The following is a 19,802-nucleotide window of genomic DNA, read 5'->3' as shown; positions in this document are numbered from 1 at the left end:
AGTATCAATAAGCAGGTTATTACTGAATGGGTGTTGCTTGATGGCATTATTGATAGGGTAGTAATTGGCTGGGTTAGATTTATTGTGTTTTTGTGGATAGGACATGCCTGGGTAAACTTCCACATTGTCTGACAGGTGCCGATGTGATAGATGTACTGGAACAGCTTAGTTAGGGAAGTGGCTAGCTCTGGTGCACAGATCTTCAGCACTACAGCTACAATGCTGTCAGGGCCAATAGCCTTTTCTGTGTCCTTTGCACTCAGCTGCTCCTCCTGTCTCGTGAAGTGAACCGTATTGGCTGGACACTAGCATCCATGATGCTGGGACCTCAAAAGCAGGATCGTCCATTTGGCACTTTTGGCTGAAGATGCTTGCAACACTTCAGCCTTGTCTGTTGCCCTCATGTTCTTGGATCCATCGTGGTTGAGGATGGGGATGTTCATGGAGCCACGTCCTCCTCCTGTTAGTTAACTGGTTGTCTACACTATTCTCAACTGGATGTGGTATCACTTAGCTCTGTTCAATAGTCTGTTGCTTTTCGTGTTTAGCATGCAGATTTCCCTGTGTAGCAGCTTCACTTGGTTAATACCTCATTCCAAGGTATGCCTGGTGCTGCTGCTGGCACACGTCTCTACACTCCCCAATGAACCAGGGGTGGTCTCCCAGGTTGATGGTGATTGAGGAGTGAAGGATGTGCTGGGCCCTAAGGTTACAGACTGGTATAAAATTCTGCAGCTACTGAAAGCCTACAGCACCTCTACTGCCCAATGCTAGATCTGTCCTTAGTCTGTCACACTTAGCATGGCAGTAATGCCACACTACATGATGGAACATGTCATCACTGTGAAGATGAGACTTGCCTTCACAGGAACTCAGATAGTCACTCCTACCAATGTTATTGTAGACAGACGTGTCTGTGACAAGCAGGTGGTTGGTGAAGACGAGGTCAAATAGTTTACTTTCTCAGTCTGGAGACCTTGATGGTACTACCGAGCCCATCTTGGTGGTGAACAGTATAGCCCCCCCCGCACCCAGGGTTTGTGCCCTTGCTTTTCTCAGAGCTTCCAAGTGATGTTCAACATGGAGGAGTACTGATTTGTCAGTTGAGGAACACTGGTAGATGGGAATCAGCAGGGGGGTTTTCTTGAACTTTAGGTCATTGCCAGCTTTAAAAAAAAACCTGTAACACAAATACAATAAGCAACATGGGAGCAAAGGGATATATGAAAATAATTCAGTATGTGATGTTAGAAAGCACTTTTCTAGCAATGAATTACCTTCCACGTCTTTCACTACTCCTCGCTCTATTAATATTTCATATAACTGAAACGGCAATTTACCTCCATTTGCAGTTCTGGTGTAAAGAGGTAAGTCTTTGGCAGCTCTTTTGAGAATTTCTTGCTGCATTTCAGGTCTTTCTTCCCGATCATACTGTTCCTTATCTGTTTTGGCCAAACTGAACTGCAAGAAGGAAATGGAATTCCATTACATTCAGTTCTAAAGTTCACCACAATCTTTTTCCTTAGGTTGCATTACTAGTCCCACTTTGAATTACTCCAAACTTCAATCATAACTCAACGTATAAATTTTTTATATCTTTGAGCAAACATGCTCACAAACTAATCTTTTGAGGCCTCATCATTTCTCTGGTACAATTCTATAACTTATTACATGTTAACCAGATAGTGAGAAACCAGCAATTTGAATTTCTTCAAGTTTGATACACATATAATCTTCCAAGCAGAATATGTAATATGATGTTTCATACAGTTACATAACAAAACTTTCAGGGTCCCAAAATCTTGTTACATTCATTCACTAAAGTAGGCATCCGTCTCATGCTTGGAGCATATATTGCTAGAATAATATGACAATGCTATATTTGCTTTATTTTTCATTGACCTTGCAGTCATTAGTCCAGATTTGGTTGCTAAAATATTAACTGATTTCAAGATCTGGGTGAGCCAAAATTTCCTCCAGATAATGTTTGCAAAATAAAGATAGCCTCTTCAGTCCACCAGCATCCATTTGCCTTGACCTAGACACCATCAACCTTTCCAGCTAAAATCTCAAGTGAAGTTGTGGAACCTTGGCATACTGCTCAACTTCACATCCATTATGTTACCAAGATCATTTTCTTTCACCTCTGCCACCGAAATACTGGGTTATTCTTTGTTCCCTTACTTCACCATTGCCCTCTGGTATGCCTTCCTACAGTCCCTCTGACTTGCCACCTCTCCCTGTTTTCAGAAGTCTCCTAAATTCCTTTCTCTTCAACCTTGAATTTTATCAACCCCAACTTTTCCACTCTCTCATTCTTTCCCTCTTGCTTGGCTTCCACTGTTTTTTCTCCAGCCCATAAAGCACTCGAAGATGTGTCTTGGTATTTGAGAAACACTAGAAGCACTATGATATAAATTGCATTTACATTTAGTAAAATAGATTTATAGAATAGTAATGTGGGAGGGGACTTGCAAAGCAAATTTGAGTCAATGAATCAGCTAGGGATCATAATTCCCGGTCTGCTGACATCCACAAATGCCTTCAGCAAAAGATGACCAGCATCTTTCTTCCTTCACTGATACCAATTTGGCATGCAAAGCAGCAAAGAAATGCTGGTGGGAGAGGGAAATAGTGTCCGTTACGGATCATTAAGCAAAATGGAAAAGGAAGCAGATTCCTTCGTTTAGTGGAGGCCTTTCTACGTGAGTTGAGTTTATTTTTATTTGTTCTCAGGACATGGGCAATGCCGGCAAGGCCACATTTAATGCCCATCCCTAGATGCCAAGATTATGGTGATGGGCCTTCTCCTTGAGCCACTGCAGTCCTTGTGGTAATGGCTGCAGTTGTTTTACAACTGACCACTTCAGAGGGCATTAAGAGTCATTCACGTATTGTGGGACTGGAGTCACATGTAGGTGAGACCAGCTGGGCGTAGCAGATTCCCTTCCCCGAAATACATTAGTGAACTAGATGGGCTTTTATGACTATCATGGCAGCTTTCATGGTAATTTTTCTGGTGCCAGTCCAAATTACTGAACTGTATTTCATAATTTGCCAAGATGGGATTTGAATTCATGACCTCTGGGTTGCTAGACTGCTGGAGGCTGCCACCCAACTACGCTCGTAGTTGTGCATCTTTATTCATTTCAGAAACCTAGCAGGAGCGCTCCTCCTGGCTCCACATTAAAACAGCGAGCCGCTGCCGGCCACTGCTTGCCCCCTCCCGATTGCTGTCTCCACAATCTCGATCGCAGGGCAGGCTTCAGATCGAGGGTGGGGTCTCTGATCGTGGCAGGGGCTAGAGAGGCCGTGATCAGCAGAAGGGATGCCAAAGGTTTGCTTGAGGAGTCGGGGGGAGCACTCCTGCTCCTTCCGGCCCACAAGGAGTGCTATAAAAAGCATTAACCTTCTGGAGCCGGCAGCTCCCGCCTCCATTATGCTGCCAGATTTCCCGAGACCTAAGAAACCCGGTCGGCAGCACTTAAATTTAAATCAGGCTCCCAAATGCACCGTGGAAGCCTGATTTAAATATGATAATGAAGTGTCCCGCCTCTCCAAGATGGGAAACAAGCATGCATCGCAATCACCTGCCGTAAAACCAGCAACAGGCGCAGAAGCGTCCCCCATATTTTTAGGGTTTAACTCCTCTCCCTGGGGCCTCGATATTAACCCCCCCTCTCCCCCCACACCCCTGTCGTGGGGGGGGGGGGGGTTAATATCGAGGCCCCAGTTTTTTTTCCTGGATCTGCCAATGTGCCACTGATGTTCAGAGTGCTCCCTGGTTGGCCTTGTAAACATCCCAAGCTGATTTAGTATGTCAGAGTGCTTATAACACAGTAGAGTCCTGCTGCAAGCAAAGTGATGCAATAGATCGGCTCAACATCAGCTTTTCAAGAAAGCCTTCCTGTTACAAACACGGCAATCAAACTCTCAGCGTGCCAGCAGAAGACACGACATGGAACACAAGTCAGCTGCAGTTTACTCCATAAATGCGAGGCAGCGACACACCTTGTTCTCTCTGTGGATCTCAAGTCAAGGTACAAACACCTCTATATGGAGGTGATATTCAGCAGGTTACTGTAGTCAAGAAACACCAAATTAGCTAACAACTAGATTAAACCTGCTTCATATGGAAGATTCTTCCAGTCGTCATTTCATCAGGACTTAACAGGAATTCAGAATGAAGTATTTCCAAAATTCAGTTGCATAACCCAGTCAATATTTATTGCTACAGTTTTACCAAACAAGCTACCAAAGTATGCAGAATTTCAGTTGTGACTTCCTGTTTTTAAAAAAAAGTATCTGAATCTGCACCAGCTCCAAATGAATCCAAACATACTGCAATAGTTATTCTTGAGAAAACATTTATGTGGAGATCCAATAGGCAGGTCTGGAGCGGGACTAGTGGATTTTTCCTGCGTTCTAAGCACATATTTGAATAGTTGAGTTTCTGCAGCCCATAACTTAAAACAACCCGAATATTTTCATTACTATTGCAGTGCTTCAGGGAGCAAGTGTCACTAAAGCTTAAATCTTGCTGTGCAAGTTTTGATAATTTGCTGGCTGTGTTTCTTCCCCACTGGTTTAAAGGATGTAGCCTCTTGCTTTTCCAATTGGCAAATTACAGGGAAACTACTGTGCTTGGATCCTTTACTGCCTAAATGACTACTCTTGTGGATTAAGCAATTAGCATGCTCCAAGTCAATGTGATTCGCAGACTTACAATTACTGCACTTAAATACCGTGACAGCTCCAAAATGACCTTTCTCGTTAGGATTTCACTGTTCTTAAATGACATGGTGCTTTGTTTTGTTGCACGATAGGGAATGTATTTAAATGGTCCGCTTCTATCAGTGGACATAAAACACTTGGGGCTCAATTTTGAAATGGTGGCGGGTTGGCAGCTGGGGGAGGGGGCGGTGAAAGTGCGCCAACATGATCACGATGTAATTGATGGTGATTAAAGTTGTTTCCGGGTTTCGCACCAGAGTGGGTGGGTGGGGGGGGGGGGGGGGGGGGAAGAGAAGAGAAGAGAGAGAAGTCATCCAGTGCTGGAACAGAGAGTGGAGGGCACTGAAGATTGGTGGGGGGGGGAGGAGAATATCGGAGCAGAGGAGTGCAGGTGACATTGGTGGAAATTGTAGGTTTATTTTGGGTTTTTTTTAAAAAAGCTTTGCGCAATCGTTTTTTATTTAATTTATTTACTTTATTTATGTCTGATCCGGCCCTTCACCAGGTGTGAACCGGAAGCTGTGGGAAAGCCGCCCAAGTAAGTTTAAAATCGGTTTAACTATCTACCATGTCAGAAATAGAGCACCTGAAGTACCTCAAGGAGGTATATTTGGTTCTTTAACTATCGTCCCAACCCGGAAGTCGGCTGGCTGGGGCCTACTTCCTCACCCGCTTGGGATTTTCCTGATTTTCACAGGCCCCCTCGCCCCCACAATTTCATTTGAAATTCGGGGCCTTGGTGCACATGAACGATAACAAATGGTACCGACCCCTTCACTGCATGTACATTTGTTGAATGGCGCAGTTATCAGAATATCTGCTTATATTAATCAGACATTTGATGAAATTGTGTTCTTCTCAGGTACACAAACTTGATATCTGATTTGCAGAACACAACAAAAATTTATGTAGCAGGAGAAAGGAACAGAATAATGGCCTACTGATTTTATTTTTCAGTAGCCAGTTTAAAAAGCAAAGAGTTACAATTTTTGATTAACATCTGTTTCTACTTTAGCTTTTTCAATTTTCTTTTAACATTCTGTTTAAACTATGGCTACCTATAATATTGGAGAGTTGAAGCTGACTATGTCCAGGATGCTTCTGCTACGTTATTTCATTTTTAGGTACATAGGAACAGGAGTAAGTCATTCAACCCCTTGAGCTTGCCCCACCATTCAATTAGATCATGGCTGATCTGTACCTCAACTCCGTTTACCCAGCTTAGCTCCATATCTTTTGTTACCCTTACCTAACAAAAATCTATCAATCTCAGTCTTGAAAGCTCCAATTGTCCCAGCATCCACAGCTTTTTGGGGAGAGTGTTCCAGATTTCTACTACCCTTTGTGTGAAAAAATGCTTCCTGATTTCACTCCTAAATAGCCTAGCTCTAATTTTAAGATAATGTCCCCTGGTTATTGATTCCACCACCAGAAGAAATGGTTTCTTTGTATCCACCCCATCAAATCCTTTTAAATACCTCGATTAGATTATCCCTCAACCGTCAAAACTTAAGGGAACACAAGCCATGTTTATGCAACCTGTCCTCATAGTTTAACCCTTCAAGCCCTGGTATCATTCTGGTGAATCTGCACTCTATGCCTTCCAAGGCCAATATAATTTTCCTGAGGTTTGGTGCCTCCAGATGGGTCTAACCAAGGCTCTGTACAACTGAAGCATCACCTCCTCACTTATGAATTCCATCCCCCTTGAGATAAAGGCCAACATCCTATCAGGCTTCATGGCTACATTTTGTACCTGTGCACTAGCTTTTAGTGATTTGTGTACATGGATACCTAAATCCCTCCTCTCTCACCATTAAGAAAATATTATAATTTGTCTTTCTCAGATCCAAAGTGGATAACCTCACATCTCTCCACACTGAACTCCATCTGCCATAGTTCTGCCCACTCACTTAGTCTGTCTATGTTCCTTTGCAACTTCCTGCTCCCATCCACACAACTTACTGTGGCTCCCAACTTTGCAAATTTGGGATAGACAACTCTGTATTCCTTCATCCGAACCATTAATACATATCATGAAAAGTTGAGGTCCCAGTACAGATCCCTGGAGAACACCACTCGTCACATCCCGCCATTCACAGAACGAATCCTTTATCCCTCCCTTCTGTCTCCTACCCCCCCATAGACACTCCCCTATTCACCATTCGTCAGGGGTACGGTAGCATAGTGATTATGTTACTGGACTAGTAATCCAGAGTACTAGACTAATAAATCAAGAGTCATGAGTTCAAATTCCGCCACAGCAGCTGGGGAATTTAAATTCAATTAATTAAATTCAATTAATTAAATAAAATCTGGAACTAAAATACTAGTATCAGTAATGATGGCCATGAAACTACCGGATTGTCATAAAAACCCATCTGGTTCACTAATGTCCTTACCCGGTCTGGCCTAAATGTGACTCCAGGCCCACAGCAATGTGATTGATCCTTAATTGCCCTCTGAAATGGCCTAGCAAGCCACTCAGTTGTAAAATCTCACTAAAAAAAGTCACAATAAGAATAAAACCGGACGGATCACCCGGCATTGGACCACTAGGCACCGGACACGACAAAGGCAAATCAAGCCCAGTCAACCCTGCAAAGTCCTCCTCACTAACATCTGGGGACTTGTGCCAAAATTTGGAGAGCTGTCCCACAGACTAGTCAAGCAACAGCCTGACATAGTCATACTCACAGAATCATACCTTTCAGCCAACGTCCCAGACTCTTCCATCACCATCCCTGGGTATGTCCTGTCCCACCGGCAGGACAGACCCACCAGAGGTGGCGGTACAGTGATATACAGTCAGGAGGGAGTGGCCCTGAGAGTCCTTAACATTGACTCTGGACCCCATGAAATCTCATGGCATCAGGTCAAACATGGGCAAGGAAACCTCCTGCTGATTACCACCTACCGCCCTCCCTCAGCTGATGAATCAGTACTCCTCCATGTTGAACACCACTTGGAGGAAGCACTGAGGGTAGCAAGGGCACAGAATGTACTCTGGGTGGGGGACTTCAATGTCCATCACCAAGAGTGGCTCGGCAGCACCACTACTGACCTAGCTGGCTGAGTCTTGAAGGACATAGCTGCCAGACTGAGCCTGCGTCAGGTGGTGAGCGAACCAACACAAGGGAAAAAAAAAACTTACTTGGCCTCGTCCTCACCAACCTACCTGTCGCAAATGCATCTGTCCATGACCGTATTGGTAGGAGTGACAACCGCACAGTCTTTGTGGAGACGAAGTCCCGTCTTCGCACTGAGGACACCATCCAACGTGTTGTGTGGCACTACCACCGTGCTAAATGGGATAGATTCAGAACAGATCTAGCAGCGCAAAACTGGGCATCCATGAGGCGCTGTGGGCCATCAGCAGCAGAATTGTACTCCAGCACAATCTGTAACCTCATGGCCCGGCATATTCCTCACTCTACCATTAACAACAAGCCAGGGGATCAACCCTGGTTCAATGAGGAGTGTAGAAGAGCATGCCAGGAGCAGCACCAGGCATACCTAAAAATGAGGTGCCAACCTGGTGAAGCTACAACTCAGGACTACATGCATGCTAAACAGCGGAAGCAACATGCTATAGACAGAGCTAAGCGATTCCACAACCAACGGATCAGATCAAAGCTCTGCTGTCCTGCCACATCCACATGGTGGTGGACAATTAAACAACTAACGGGAGGAGGAGGCTCTGCAAACATCCTCATCCTCAATGATGGCCGAGTCCAGCACGTGAGTGCAAAAGACAAGGCTGAAGCGTTTGCAACCATCTTCAGCCAGAAGTGCCGAGTGGACGATCCATCTCGGCCTCCTCCCGATAGCCCCACCATCACAGAAGCCAGTCTTCAGCCAATTCGATTCACTCCACGTGATATCAAGAAACGGCCAAGTGCACTGGATACAGCAAAGGCTATGGGCCCCGACAACATCCCGGCTGTAGTGCTGAAGACTTGTGCTCCAGAACTAGCTGCACCTCTAGCCAAGCTGTTCCAGTACAGCTACAACACTGGCATCTACCTGACAATATGGAAAATTGCCCAGGTATGTCCTGTCCACAAAAAGCAGGACAAATCCAATCCGGCCAATTACCGCCCCATCAGTCTACTCTCAATCAGCAGCAAAGTGATGGAAGGTGTCGTCGACAGTGCTATCAAACGGCACTTACTCACCAATAACCTGCTCACCGGTGCTCAGTTTGGGTTCCGCCAGGACCGCTCGGCTCCAGACCTCATTACAGCCTTTGTCCAAATATGGACAAAAGAGCTGAATTCCAGAGGTGAGGTGAGATGAGAGTGACTGCCCTTGACATTAAGGCAGTATTTGACCGAGTGTGGCACCAAGGAGCCCTAGTAAAATTGAAGTCAGTGGGAATCAGGGGGAAAACTCTCCAGTGGCTGGAGTCATACCTAACAGAAAGGAAGATGGTAGTGTTGTTGGAGGCCAATCATCTCAGCCCCAGGACATTGCTGCAGGAGTTTCTCAGGGCAGTGTCCTAGGCCCAACCATCTTCAGCTGCTTCATCAATGACCTTCCCTCCATCATAAGGTCAGAAATGGGGATGTTCATTGATGATTGCACAGTGTTCAGTTCCATTTGCAACCCTTCAGATAATGAAGCAGTCCGAGCCCGCATGCAGCAAGACCTGGACAACATCCAGGCTTGGGCTCATAAGTGGCAAGTAACATTCGCGCCAGACAAGTGCCAGGCAATGACCATCTCCAACAAGAGAGGGTCTAACCACCTCCCCTTAACATTCAACGGCATTACCATCGCCAAATCCCCCACCATCAACATCCTGGGGGGTCACCATTGACCAGAAACTTAACTGGACCAGCCATATAAATACTGTGGCTACAAGAGCAGGTCAGAGGCTGGGTATTCTGCAGCGAGTGACTCACCTCCTGACTCCCCAAAGGTTTTCCACCATCTATAAGGCACAAGTCAGGAGTGTGATGGAATACTCTCCACTTGCCTGGATGAGTGCAGCTCCAACAACACTCAAGAAGCTCGACACCATCCAGGACAAAGCAGCCTGCTTGATTGGCACCCCATCCACCACCCTAAACATTTACTCCCTTCACCACCAGCGCACTGTGGCTGCAGTGTGTACCATCCACAGGATGCACTGCAGCAACTCGCTAAAGCTTCTTCGACAGCAGCTCCCAAACCCACGACCTCTACCACCTAGAAGGACAAGAGCAGCAGGCACGTGGGAACAACACCACCTGCACGTTCCCCTCCAAGTCACACACCATCCCGACTTGGAAATATATCGCCGTTCCTTCATCGTCGCTGGGTCAAAATCCTGGAATTCCATTCCTAACAGCACTGTGGGAGAACCTTCACCACACGGACTGTAGCGGTTCAAGAAGGCAGCTCACCACCACCTTCTCAAGGGCAATTAGGGATGGGCAATAAATGCCGGCCTCGCCAGCAACGCCCACATCCCATGAACGAATAAAAAAAAAACCATGCTAGTGACTTCAAAAAATTCAACTAGATTAGTCCTGTGACAGAGCCTGTCCAGCACTGCTTAGATCAGAAACTCATCAACAACAACTTGAATTGATAGCACCTTTAACATAGTAAAACATCCCAAGGTGCTACACAGGAGCATAATCAAATAAAACGTGACACCGAGCCACATAAGGAGATATTAGGACAGGTGACCAAAAGCTTGGTCAAAGAAGGAGGTTTTAAGTAGCGTCTTAAAGGAGGAAAGGTAGAGAGGAGGAGAGGGTTAGCAAAGGAATTAGAGGTTAGGGCCCAGACAGCTGACAGTACAGCCGCTAATTGTGAGGTGAAGAAAATTGGGGATGCACAAGAGACCAGAATTGGAGGAACATAGAGTTCTCAGAGGGTTGTAGGGCTGGAGGAGATTGCTGAGATGGGGAGGGGCGAGGCCATGGAGGGATTTAATCACGAGGATGAGAATTTTAAATTTGAGGTGTTGCTGGACCGGGAGCCAACGTAGGTCAGCGAGCACAGGGGCGATGCGTGTACGGGTCATGGAGAGAGTTAGGATTCGGGCAGCAGAGTTTTGGATGAACTGAAGTTTACGGAGGGAGGAAGATGGGAGGTCGGCCGGGAGAGCATTGGAATATTATTTCCTGATAGAAGAAATTATGAATGTCAACAAGCATGCTAGTACTCAGTTGCAAACAACATTAGAACATGGTGTGCTACTCCACTTCTCTTGCATTCTTATTATTACTATCTTGTCTATAATCTTTCTTGCTTGCATGCTACCTTGTTCACATTATCTTGGCTGCTTTCCCATCTATCGGGCTCCCCAATGTGCATATTGTGCCGCATAAACACAAATTAATTGACCTGTGACCGAGCATAGCATCAAGAGTATCAAATCAATCATTCATTCTCGCTGAAGTAAACCTTTTTGCAGAAAAAAATAAAATGCAGTTATTTTAATAATTGAACAAAATGGACTAATGGCTATTAATAGCAATGCCGGGGGCAGGGAGGGGTCATTCCCATATGGTTTAAAAAGACATTTTGCTCTGCCTCCTCATCCTCTTTACATCCGACCCTTTTCTCTACTTCTTAACTAAGGCACTACCTCATTATCAGTTTAGATGAGATTACAGCCTTTTCGCCCCCCTCTTCATCCTGCTTTTCTATTCCATTGTCCCCCACCTCTACTCCACTCCGCCAGCTCATTCTCTGTATTCTCTATATCTCCTAATTATTGTTGTATATTTAGGCTTTGGGTCAGCTCCCCAACAGGGATGTACCTAGCTGCCATTATTGTGATCACAGCAGCTACCAGCACTGCAGTAATATTTTCATATTTTTAAAATTTTACATTAGATTAGATAAAATCATAAAAATTACCAAATTATTTTTTTCATTACCTACATTTAGGGGCCAATTTTTATTTTCATACACAAGTTATTTGAAATGCAAGACAGGGAGGCAGCACTATGAACATACAGTAGTGGTTTTCAAAAGCAAGAATACCAAGTGTGGTATAAACAAAATATACATGAGAATATACACACGACTGCAACTTTTCTGTAATTCACTGCTTAATCATACATAACCTTTAGTAAAGCTATTCAATACTATTACTTTGGTCTTAGAATACTGCCTAGTATTAAAACATGTTGTTTCAACAAACTTCGCTACAGAGAGGATATGGATTCCAACCCCACCTTCCCATATGACAGTTTCCCAACTTCCACCAAACTATCAGGAAAGGAACTGAGTGAAGGACAGCTGCATCCTCACTGGAGTGGGAGCGGGGGAAGAAAGAAAGGAGGCATGAGTCACTACGAGCTAGTTTCAAACACAGTTCGATAGATTGAGAGCGGCAGAAGCCTGGAAATAGCTCCCATTCCATCTGCTCAATTAAGGAGGAAAGATGAAACAAAAGAGCATAACACAAAAACTTAATTACGATATGTTAAACTAATTTTATACAGTTTTTTTACTGTATTACATATTATTCTGCAACAAAGCTACATAGCCAATTGTCTAATTTGTGACAGTTCATTAACTGGGTCTGAATGAAATCAACTGGTATAAGAGTTCAGTTCCCACCACTTAAAACGTGCACGTTTAAAACGGGCAGTCACTTATATCGTTCCAAAAAGTGATAACCACTAACCATTTGCATTATAGTGAATTTCAAAGTTGCCGGTTATAGCGCCTTCAGTGCTCCATTTATTTTGGGCAGAAACAGCTGTATCAAGGGTCTCTGACAATTTAATGAATTGTTATCTTCCTTTTACACAGTGATCACTGTGGAACTTTATTTTAATTAAACTCAGATTATATCGAATTAAATTAGGTGGATTCTGTGAATTACAGGATTGAAATTTAACCAGTCTCCTGGTTTCCATGTTAGAGTCAGTTAGAGTCAATTTCTCCAGATGGAGTAATTCAGGTTTAGGGTAACAACCAGCCCTGATCTGACTATTTAAAAGTGTGTTAGTCTGTGCAGTTGCTGGCCAAAGAGCGGACATGGTGAGGGCAGATGGGTTACAAAACTGGGAGCAATTCTGGTCTAAACTACTCACCCGTGTTAACACAGGCGGGAAATTGGATTAGAATGGGTAGCTCCTCCTGTGCCGCAACATCAATGCTTCTATAAAATTGATTGATTGATTGTACATATTGTCCTGGTGGTACTCTGTATTAAATTACAAAAATAGTAAAAATCCACAACAATCTCTGCATTTATTTTGTCTTTACAGAACTCCTGTCCAAGGTACTGTAGAAAATTACTGTCTTTCAACTACAATGTGCTTGTCCGGGTTGCCGGCCACCTCCAGGATCTCGGCCGTCAGGTTATACCAGCCATCGCTTTTAGCAGCAAATCACGTTCGCATGAACGCGCCCACTAAACGGTGGGGACTGCATCATGCTTTTACTTAAAAAATGTACGAAAGGGACTAGCTCCTGCTTTCTTGTTCACAATTGCTCACAAGGAAAGTTCCTTATTTCGGCCTTGCAGTCCTGCAGAGGTGCTAAAAGGAGGCTATGCACTGTCGCACGAAACAAGGGAATCAAAAGCAGAAAAATATATAAATCAGCCAGGCCACTCTCAACCTGCTTGAAGGTAATGAAACAACAGCAGAATGGGTTGAAGCACTCTCAGGAGAGGATGAAAAGCATGGCGCGACCACAAATAAATCCTTTATTAGAGAAAGGTACTGAAATCATAAAAGGACCTTATCTGAATAAATGACAATTAGAATAACAATCATGGAATTTTACAGCACAGAAGGTAGTTATTCAGTCCATTATGCCTGAACCGGTTCTCTGAAAAAACTAGCCACAGTCCCATCCCCCAACTCTTTTCTCATACCATTCTAAATTTTTCTTTTTCAAATATTCACCCATTTTCCTTTTAATAGCCATTATGAATTCTGCTTCCACCACTTTTCTGGTACGGTATTCCATTTCCTAACAGCCCTCTCTAATAATAAAATCTCCTACCTTACCCTTGGATTGTTCTTCTTAGAGCAAAGAAGGTTAAGGGGAAATTTAATAGAGGTGTTCAAAATTATAAGGGGTTTTAATAGAATAGATAGGGAGAAAATATTTCCACTGGCAAGAGGGTTGGTAACTAAAGGACACAGATTTAAGATAATTGGCAAAAAAGCCAGGGGGAGACGAGGAGAAATCCTTTTACTCAGCGAGTTGTTATGATCTGAAATGCATTATCTGAAAGGGTGGTGGAAGCAGATTCAATAGTAACTTTCAAAAGCTAATTGGATACATACTTAAAAAGGAAATATTTGCACGGCTATGGGGTAAGAGCAGAGGAGTGGGACTAATTGGTAGCTCTTTCAGAGAGTCAGCACAGGCACGATGGGCCGAATGGCCTCCTTCTGTGCTGTATGATACTATGATTCGTTCTTTTGGGGATGATCTTAGATTTATGTCTTCTAATTACCAACTGGCTAACCACTGGAAATAGTTTTTCCCAATTTACTTATCAAAGCACCTCAATTTTGAACACCTCTATCAGAGCTCTTCTTCACCTTGTTTGCACTAATGAAGAGAGCCCCAGTTTCTCTAGTTTTTCTTCATTACTACAGCTTTCCTTCCCTTGTATCATTTTAGTGAATCTCTTCTGCACCCTTTCCATGGCCTTGGTATCCCTTTTAAAGTAAGATGCCCAAAATTGTAAGATATAAAATAAATTCAACAATGTTGAACGTTTAAATGGCTCGTCTATATAGGTAGCAAACAGCTTGGGGGAGAGCAAGGTTGGAGGAGAAAAACAAAATTTTACCATTAAATACCACCCAATATCAAAATATTCTACAGTTCAATTTTGTTAGTGAAAATAGTAAAAAAAAGCTTCTTAGTCAGAGACTAAATTACACTGAAAATACATCTGTTCTGCCAAAATACAGAATGTGATTTGGATCATAATTAAAATTTTGTCTTAGTTACATGCAAAAAAGCAACAGTTTAATTCATGCTCTTCCCACAATAATTGACAGTGGATCAACATTTTAAAGTAGATTTTGCAAAATAAATTTTCTACGTAAAATTGTTATTTAACAGAACAAACTCATACCCCTCCATGTTTACAATGCAAAGAATAAATCACTGGCATCAGTTTCTTTAGTATGCTTACCATTTTGGTGAATGCAAAATATCAGAATTCAGTAGCTTCAAGGATTGAGGGTGTCAAACACAAGTCAGATGTGGTAGATATTACAGAAATATGGCAGTATGGCTGAAACAAAACTTGTACATAAGGGAGAAACAAACCGCAGGGTGGAAAAGAAATGGTCAAGAAGCTGGAAATTGTAGGATGATTCCACAGAAACTAATGAACAAACATGCCAAAACTAAGTCTAGACTAAGACAAAAAAAACCTAAACTGACTGAAGTATGCACTCTGTTCAGCTCTCAGAATGGAGTTAACAGTTTTAAGTTTGGAATGTCCTTTCAGGCTTGTAAAATATTCATGTTTTCTGCCATTAAAAACTCTTAGCATTCAAAGAGATAAAACATCGTGCAAAAATTTACATGCAATAAAATGCTTCAACAAAAATGCAATCTTAGTCAATTCAAGTTCTATATATCACACTGAAATGTCATGTACTTTTAAGGAATGGCAATACGAGTCACAGAGATAATGGGCTCAATTTTCGGACATCCGAGACGGTGGGTTCGTGGCCAGGGGTGGGGGGCTCCAAATATCGGGGATTCCCGGGGCGGGTTTGGAGCCCTGCTCCAACCCGCCCACTTCCGGATCCCCCAGTGACGCGCTTAAATGCGCGCGCAGCCCCCGCACGCGGGACACCCGCCGGCAATTAAGGCCGGCGGGATCCTACTTAAACCAATTAATTAGATAGTTCAGGTCGTTTACAGACCTGATTTGTAGGATATTTTAGGAGGGGTGGGATTTTCAACTCAACTGAGACTGTTTCCCTTACTGCGGGAAACACTCCCAGTTGAAATGGATGTGTTGCAGCCACCAGCCTGGGGCAGCTGCAAAGGTCCATTTGACAGGGTGGGGGGAGACCCTCACTTATTGCAGGAGGCCACTCTGTCACTTTGGACAAAGTTTGGCCTCCACCACCCTCCTCCTAACAATAAAATTCACAAACTTGCACACTTACCCCGGTGTGCAGACACATTTACCTACCTTGCGGACCCCCTCAAATGTACATCTTCCGGATGGGGGCCGCCATAGCTGCAGTCATGACCTCCTCGGAGGACGAACAGCATCACCAGCCTCGCCGGCCACGCGTCCATCTCTGACATGTGGAGCTCCACAACACAGTGCTGTGACACATCCACCTGCACAGCAGGAGGGAGGGCAATGGCAGAGAGAGATGCGTCGCAGAAGGCACTACCCTCGCCACATGGTCCACAGACCGAGGCTCAGCTTCCTGGACCTCTGAGCAGCAGTGCACATGGAGGCTCAGAGTCACTTGACATGTAGTCGTGGACATCTGCAGCCTCCTTCATGCTGAGCTGCTCCCGGCTGGCCCGAGCACCATCTTCTTACCTGTCGCTGTCAAAGTCACCACTGCCCTCAACAACTTCTCCTCCGCATCCTTTCAGTGTGCCACCGAAACATGGCCGGCGTCTCTCAGTCGTCTGCACAAAAGAGCCCTGCAAATACAGCTACACCCACTCTGTAGTGACACAATCGGTGGCATCAGGTGTGGGTCTTCATGGTGATCCTCAGGAAAGGGCATTATTGCACAAACCAGACAAGATTTGCAAAGACGTGGCAGTAGTGGTGCCAATATAATATGTAATGTGAGTTGATCCGAAATCAAATATAAGTAAAAACCATGACAAATCCTCAAACACCCTTGTGCATCCCCTTCATGCTCACAACACGTTTGCCTTACACTTCCTACTACACATGTGTGATGCATGCCCTGTGGCTGCAGCACAGGTAGTGGCAGGTTGGGTGAGGCTGACCGTGAAAGAGATGCATGAGAGGGTGAGTATGAGACGGAGCCATGAGATTGTATGAGGATTGGGTTGAGTGGTCGTGGTGGGATGAGTACTGGTGAGGTGAGTAAGTGCAGGTAAGATGAGGATGAGCTTTGAGTGGGTGTGAGGAGTGATGTGATAGAGTAGTGTTGGCAGTGCAGAAGGAGGTGTGGGGTGGGGGAGGTGATGTGGCAGACAGAGTGTAGGGAAATGAGTAAGTGTACTCACTTCGGCTGACCTACTTAGGTCATTGAAGCGCCTCCTGCACTGTACGCAGATGCTGATATGTTGGTGGTGCTGGTGACCTCCTCTGCCACCTCGAGCCAGGCCTTCGTGGTGGCAGAGACAGGCCACTTCCTTCCGTCCACCGGGGAGAAGATTTCTGTCCTCCTCCTCCTCCTCACCCCATCCAGTAGGACCCGGAGTGAGGCATCATTAAACCTGGGAGCAGCCTTCCCCATGCTGTAATTTTGGCTCCTTTCTGCAGCATCAGACAGTGGAGGACTGCCCTTTTAAATAGGGCTCCTCCAGCTGACAGCCTATGATGCGGCTGCGCAGCTTTCCAGCACAAAACCCGGAAGCCAAGGTAAGTGCCTTTAATTAGGCTGCGATCGCGTGCGGAGCACCCCGATTTCACTGGGCGTGTTAGCCACGCGCCCAGTCGACCCCCCGCTGCCAACCCGCCTCCCTCCTAAAATCGAGCCCAATGTATTTCCTCAAGTAAACTGAAACGCATTTTACAATGAATCATTGCATGCAGTCCAGTGAAGATCAAGATTGCATTAGATATTTAGAGAAAGCATGTGACCAATTCAGACCAGTCGCGGAGAGTTGACTTTAAACATCAAGGCTTTCACAACAACACAAAATCAGAGATTTGTAATGACGGTAGGTCTTGCATTTCATTTAGCACCACCTTTTATCTTGCTGCTTCTTCTCTCATACATCTAATTATAGTTTGTAGTCATCTGTGATTTTTACGTGAACCTTACTGCAGACATGATCTGATATGTGGAAAAACTTTTTCTTACGCAGTGAGTAGTTATGATCTGGAATGCGCTGCCTGAAAGGGTGGTGTAAGCAGATTCAATTGTGGCTTTCAAAACAGAATTGGATAAATACTTGAAGGGAAAAAATTTGCAAAGCTATGGGGAAAGAGCAGGGGAATGGGACTGACTGGACTGCTCGTGAAGAGCCGGCACAGGCTCGATGGGTCAAATGGTCTCCTTCTGTGCTGTAACCATTCTATGATTCTATTTCAGAAAACAAACCAAAATATAATATGTATTGAATAAATATAAATATATATGAAAAGAGTAAGTATTTTTTCACACCATTTTCCCTCTCCTCCTTCAGTAATGTTTCTACTCAGTAATGTTGTGAACTCAGCTGCAAGTAAAATTCCTAGAAATCTCAACATATAAAGTCACTTGATGGTTGACTTATTGCTGGGGTTGAGTTCCCTGGACATCAAAGGGGTGATTTTAAACCCCAAGAACGAGTGGGTTGGGGGCGGGTCAGAGTTGAAAATAGTTGTTTTTTGGGTCACGACCGCAACCCGACTTTATTTCGGGTTTAATGTTGGTGTGTAAAAGTACAGGCTTCTCACTGGGAACGCAAAGTCCGAAAATCTTGCAGTTGCGACCCAAAAAAACTATTTTCAACTCCCACCCGCCCCCAACCCACCCCCCAAGTGTCCTCCGGCATCTCACCCGAGTTGGGTGGAGGAAAAAAGAGAAGGGAAGGATGGAAGAGAGCAACATAATTAAACCTATTGTTTTCTGGCATCCACACGATTGTTGCCTAGCAATCCCTTCTGGAAGTGCACAGGGGCAGGAACCCTGGTTGAATTCTTCATCTTAACCCACGTACCAATGATAATTGTAGTACTGAATACGTATTGAACTGGAGACATTGGTAGTTTACAAGGCACTATTATTCATTGGCTAAACTTGTTGAGTCATTGGGGGAGACCTAGAGAGTATTTTCAGAGAACTAGAGAGTGAGGAGCTGCAAGGTTTATTTATGCAACACCATTCTTTATGTTTTGATGAAGCAGCATTGATGCTTTACAAAAAAACTGATCTGCAGTGATCATTTTTTTAAAAACAACATTTGAAAGTGAAAACCGAGGAAAGACTAATATTTGTATGAATGTGCATTTTACAAGTGAATATTCAAATCTCATAGCACATAGAATTCAGTACCATTTAAGAGTACTTTATTTTAATAATTTGAACTGCGAAAAGCTACATTATACAAAAACTTGCAATACTTCAACTGGGCTGTCTATTATCTAGTTTCAACTTCGCAGGGACATTGGATCAAACACAAAGAATCTGATTCACTGAAACAGAGTGTTCTTCATCACCCTAAACTTTAATAACTACCTGGAGAGTCTGAGCAATATTCTGCAAAATACTCACTTATTCATGCATCCCTTAACACAAATACAGACAATCCATGTCTTTTTCAACCCCTAAATTTCACCATTCCTTTCTGTTGTTAGCTTTCCTGATCTTCTGTTGACACAGCAGTAATGGTTACTGCCATCTTTGCTCTCCATTTAATCCTTAATGGAGAAGTTAAGAATGCCTGGAGGTTACCTTCAAACTATCTGCCGAGGCAAGTTAAAAATATTGTTTATCAAGACTCCTACATGACGGTATCTTTTTAATTGAAGGTTACTTCTTAGCTCAGCGAAACTGGCATTCTGGATCCCCAAATTAAGCTCAATTGATGTTGGATAACCAGTAAAGTGAAGACTAGTGGTTAAATTTAGATCAACATGTTTTCTGATAGAGGTGATCATGGGGGTATAAACTAGAAAATTTCAGTAGCAGCTGAGGTCACAGAAGGACTCAGCCAGTAGTGAAGTCTCTCTGCTTCAATGTCTCCAGATCAGTAGCCAGGATCAGACAAATTTGCAATCTGAATTAATCCCCTCTGGAGCCACTTGCCGGCTGGTCCTATAGCCCACATGGAGCGTGAAAAATAAACTTAAAATATTCCCAATCTGTCAAGTCTTTTTAAAAAAAAATTTCAAAAACTGTACCAAAATTATTGGAGGTGCAATAGTAAGAATCAGAGGAAATACCTTAGACTTAATATGCCCCCTT

The 19,802-nt window shown here is 44.0% G+C and overlaps 1 protein-coding gene across 4 annotated transcripts in view; it reads right to left on the bottom strand.

Moving 5' to 3' along the window:
• LOC137322880 (palmitoyltransferase ZDHHC20-B-like) overlaps positions 1-19,802 on the bottom strand; it is an 88,973-nt gene that overhangs the window by 53,726 nt on the left and 15,445 nt on the right. For 3 of the 4 annotated variants that reach the window (XM_067986067.1, XM_067986068.1, XM_067986069.1), the window contains exon 4: positions 1,341-1,461. The exons of the other annotated variant lie outside the window; for it this stretch is intronic. In XM_067986067.1, the coding sequence (XP_067842168.1) occupies positions 1,341-1,461 (121 nt within the window). The remainder of the gene's footprint in view (positions 1-1,340; positions 1,462-19,802) is intronic. 4 annotated transcript variants of the gene reach the window in all.

Source organism: Heptranchias perlo, chromosome 6 (assembly GCF_035084215.1).
Source record: "Heptranchias perlo isolate sHepPer1 chromosome 6, sHepPer1.hap1, whole genome shotgun sequence".
NCBI classification, from domain to species: Eukaryota; Metazoa; Chordata; class Chondrichthyes; order Hexanchiformes; family Hexanchidae; genus Heptranchias; species Heptranchias perlo.
Note: the sequence above shows the minus strand (reverse complement) of the source record. Positions and strands in the feature narration are given on the sequence as shown.